The sequence below is a fragment of the Physeter macrocephalus genome, chromosome 2 (assembly GCF_002837175.3).
Source record: "Physeter macrocephalus isolate SW-GA chromosome 2, ASM283717v5, whole genome shotgun sequence".
NCBI lineage: Eukaryota > Metazoa > Chordata > Mammalia > Artiodactyla > Physeteridae > Physeter > Physeter macrocephalus.
The window spans coordinates 135,591,073-135,595,556 of NC_041215.1; the positions used below are offsets into that span (position 1 = coordinate 135,591,073).

The 4,484-nt window shown below is 61.4% G+C and overlaps 1 protein-coding gene across 1 annotated transcript in view; it reads left to right on the top strand.

Annotated features, from left to right (window-relative positions):
* The window catches only part of MLPH (melanophilin), a 52,212-nt gene that overhangs the window by 13,179 nt on the left and 34,549 nt on the right, over positions 1–4,484 (top strand). Inside the window, exons 4-5 of the mRNA XM_028497178.1 lie at positions 1,529–1,567; positions 2,149–2,252. Of these exons, the coding sequence (XP_028352979.1) occupies positions 1,529–1,567; positions 2,149–2,252 (143 nt within the window). The remainder of the gene's footprint in view (positions 1–1,528; positions 1,568–2,148; positions 2,253–4,484) is intronic.

The window sequence follows — 4,484 nt, forward strand, 5'->3', positions numbered from 1 at the left end:
GGGAGAGGCCGCGACAGTGAGAGACCCGCGTACCGCAAAAAAAAAAAAAAAAAAAAAAAAAAAAAGAAGTGCCTCCTGAACTTGAATGGAGAGAAGTGAGCGGTGTTTTCGGGAAGCTCTTGCCTTGTCCCTGTCACCTGAGTCCCAGACTCTGCCAACACCTGGCCGGGCCTTCGGGCTGTGACGGCCTGTCAGGCCGGTATCTGGGGGCTCGGTGTCTTGACCGTCTCCATGTGGGGCACCGAGGAGGATGCCCTGGGGTCTGCAGCTCCTGCACGTCCCGAGCAGAGGCGGTGCTTCTGGGATTGGGGGTGTCCGCACCGTGCCCCAGCCTGGGCGTCTCCCCCAGGCCTTCTGGAGAGGCGCCTTACTTGTGTCTTGTGCCCCTTAAAGCCCCACGTTGATAGGCAGATGCCGGAGGTAGGCATAGCCACCCTCAGGGCATCTGCACACTCACTGGGCCTGGCACAGGTGTTTCTGAGCGATCCTAGCACACTGTTGAATTGAGGACAGACCACCGAGAGGCATCCTCACCTGTGACGGCTTTTGGCACCTGGAGCGGCAGACCACGGGGGTAGGGGGGGCTTCCTTGGGCCGGGGGCGCAGGGGGCATATGATAAATCATGGGGACCAGGACATTTTTAAGAGTAAAAGTGGCTCTCCTGAAACCCTGCTGAGACCACTGGCGTCACTAGGAGTGTCCTGGTGACACGGTGGGGCGGGGGGCGCCGTCACCCTATTCTTCGGGAGTTTTCCCCACCTCCTCGCCAGCTGCTTCCTGGCCGATGTTTCCGTCTCGGTTGGGGCCTATCAGTAAATCCCGCAGCCGCGTGCAGCCACGGCCCCATGCCCGCCCGGCCGGCCGGGAGCCAGCTGCGGGATCTTCCTGCAGCAGGAGTGTGGTTTCACCGTCGCCGCAGGGCTCAGGTGTGGGAACCACAGGTAGCACGGGAAAAGCCACACCGCGAAGCGTCTGAGAATCTCAACGCCGAAGGCCCCGTTCACGGTGGGAAACCACAGGCCACGTCACAACCCTGAGGACCTGGTCCTGGCCCCGGGAGGCTCTGATCTCTAGGGACTGGGGTGGGCTCAGGAATCTGCGTTAGGTAAAAGGTCACGGGGCTTCTGGCGCCCAGCCGGGGTCCAGAGCTGGGAGCCAGTGCCACCCAGAAGCGGCCAGTTTCAGAACTGTCACCACCGAGGACCAGGAGGTGGCACTGGGGGGCAACAAAAAATCGGATTCCAGCCGCTGCTCCGGACCCAGTGAGGCGGGTCTCGGGTGGGGTGATGGCCCAGGGGCTGCATTCTCCCTGCTGGCACCTGTGAATGCAGCACGCCAAGAAAGGGCACACGGAAAGAGCACAAAATCGGGAAAGTTGTACCTTTAAAAAGAAGTAGTCAAACGTAAAAAAGAAGAAGAAGTGATTCAAGTTAATGTTTCGAAAGCTGGTCCAGGCAGGGCCTAACGCAGGGGTGTAGCTGGTGCGGGCCACCAGGGTCTTTGCTGAGAGCTTTTGTTCGGTTATAGGTTTACCTGACCGAGTGCAGAGCTCACCTGCCATCAACAGTAAGTCCTTTGTGCTCACAAGGATGCCGGGGTGCCCCTGGCCCCTGAGGAAGGTGGATGATCCTGGGGCTTCCAGACTAAAACCCCAGAATTCACTTTGTCACTCTTGTAGTGACCTGAGGGAAGAGAACACCGGCCAGGCCAGCGTGACTGGGGGAAAAGAGGGCAGAGTAAGGCTGTGCTGGGGGTCGGGGGACAGGCCCGGGCGCTCAGGTGAAGAAGGCGTCCTGGGGGGCAGAGAGAGAGGGGAGGGAGGCCCGCGGCTGAGAAGCAAGTGAAATGAGACTGAAAGTGAAGAGGTTAGTTTGGGAAAAGGTGACTTAGCTCCAGGCCTGCTTCACCCACACGCTGCGGCGTCTTCAGGCTGCTTAGGAAGCGGTCAGTGAAGGTGACCCTTGGTGAAACTGATGCAGAGTATTCGTTTTCTGCTGGGATTCAGACCAGCTCTAACTGATGCTCAGATAGGTCTTTGGGAGGCCAGTAGAGGGCCTCGCCTGGTTGCTTCACAGCAGATGGAGGGGTGGGTGGATGGATGGACGGATGGTCTTCTCCTGGTGGAGTCATGCGGGCGTCCGTTACAGGTGGGCCTGAGCCAGGCCCCGGAGGGAGAAGTGGAGCCAGCGAGCACACCGATGAGGACAGAGAACAGGACGCAGTGGCCCAGGCCCAGCCCGTTGGAAGCAAAGTAAGTCTTCCCCCAGCCCTGCCCTCCCTGATGCTGGAGGCTCGGGTTCTGATTTCCTGAAAATCTCAGGCTCCCCATCACTCCGCGGGACAGGAGCACCAGGCGCCGCCGCCTGCCTTCACCAGGCCCCGCCGCCTGCCTTCACCAGGCCCCCCGCCTGCCACCACAGGCCACGTCACAACCCTGAGGACCTGGTCCTGGCCCCGGGAGGCTCTGATCTCTAGGGACTGGGGTGGGCTCAGGAATCTGCGTTAGGTAAAAGGTCACGGGGCTTCTGGCGCCCAGCCGGGGTCCAGAGCTGGGAGCCAGTGCCACCCAGAAGCGGCCAGTTTCAGAACTGTCACCACCGAGGACCAGGAGGTGGCACTGGGGGGCAACAAAAAATCGGATTCCAGCCGCTGCTCCGGACCCAGTGAGGCGGGTCTCGGGTGGGGTGATGGCCCAGGGGCTGCATTCTCCCTGCTGGCACCTGTGAATGCAGCACGCCAAGAAAGGGCACACGGAAAGAGCACAAAATCGGGAAAGTTGTACCTTTAAAAAGAAGTAGTCAAACGTAAAAAAGAAGAAGAAGTGATTCAAGTTAATGTTTCGAAAGCTGGTCCAGGCAGGGCCTAACGCAGGGGTGTAGCTGGTGCGGGCCACCAGGGTCTTTGCTGAGAGCTTTTGTTCGGTTATAGGTTTACCTGACCGAGTGCAGAGCTCACCTGCCATCAACAGTAAGTCCTTTGTGCTCACAAGGATGCCGGGGTGCCCCTGGCCCCTGAGGAAGGTGGATGATCCTGGGGCTTCCAGACTAAAACCCCAGAATTCACTTTGTCACTCTTGTAGTGACCTGAGGGAAGAGAACACCGGCCAGGCCAGCGTGACTGGGGGAAAAGAGGGCAGAGTAAGGCTGTGCTGGGGGTCGGGGGACAGGCCCGGGCGCTCAGGTGAAGAAGGCGTCCTGGGGGGCAGAGAGAGAGGGGAGGGAGGCCCGCGGCTGAGAAGCAAGTGAAATGAGACTGAAAGTGAAGAGGTTAGTTTGGGAAAAGGTGACTTAGCTCCAGGCCTGCTTCACCCACACGCTGCGGCGTCTTCAGGCTGCTTAGGAAGCGGTCAGTGAAGGTGACCCTTGGTGAAACTGATGCAGAGTATTCGTTTTCTGCTGGGATTCAGACCAGCTCTAACTGATGCTCAGATAGGTCTTTGGGAGGCCAGTAGAGGGCCTCGCCTGGTTGCTTCACAGCAGATGGAGGGGTGGGTGGATGGATGGACGGATGGTCTTCTCCTGGTGGAGTCATGCGGGCGTCCGTTACAGGTGGGCCTGAGCCAGGCCCCGGAGGGAGAAGTGGAGCCAGCGAGCACACCGATGAGGACAGAGAACAGGACGCAGTGGCCCAGGCCCAGCCCGTTGGAAGCAAAGTAAGTCTTCCCCCAGCCCTGCCCTCCCTGATGCTGGAGGCTCGGGTTCTGATTTCCTGAAAATCTCAGGCTCCCCATCACTCCGCGGGACAGGAGCACCAGGCGCCGCCGCCTGCCTTCACCAGGCCCCCCGCCTGCCTTCACCAGGCCCCCCGCCTGCCTTCACCAGGCCCCCCGCCTGCCTTCACCAGGCCCCCCGCCTGCCTTCACCAGGCCCCCCGCCTGCCTTCACCAGGCCCCCCGCCTGCCTTCACCAGGCCCCCCGCCTGCCTTCACCAGGCCCCCCGCCTGCCTTCACCAGGCCCCCCGCCTGCCTTCACCAGGCCCCCCGCCTGCCTTCACCAGGCCCCCCGCCTGCCTTCACCAGGCCCCCCGCCTGCCTTCACCAGGCCCCCCGCCTGCCTTCACCAGGCCCGCCGCCTGCCTTCACCAGGCCCCCCGCCTGCCTTCACCAGGCCCCCCGCCTGCCTTCACCAGGCCCCGCAGCCCCTGAGACCACTGAGCAGCGAGCGGCAGCGTGCTCTCGGCGCAGGTCTCACCATAGGAGACCCCGGAGCAAGCTGCAGGGGAGCGGGGCCTGCAGAGAAGCCTGCCTGGACGTCCGGCCAGCGTCCTCAGGGCACGTGGTCGTGAGGGCACTGGTGTCCCCCGGAAACAGCCTTCGCACCTTTCAGGGAAGCAAACCCCCTCCGGCTTTCCTCTGTGAACTTCCTTGCTTTTGTTTATAGCCAGCCATGAGCCTTGGTTTTTTGTTTTTTTGGTTTTTTTGCGGTACGCGGGCCTCTCACCGTTGTGGCCTCTCCCGTCGCGGAGCACAGGCTCCGGACGCGC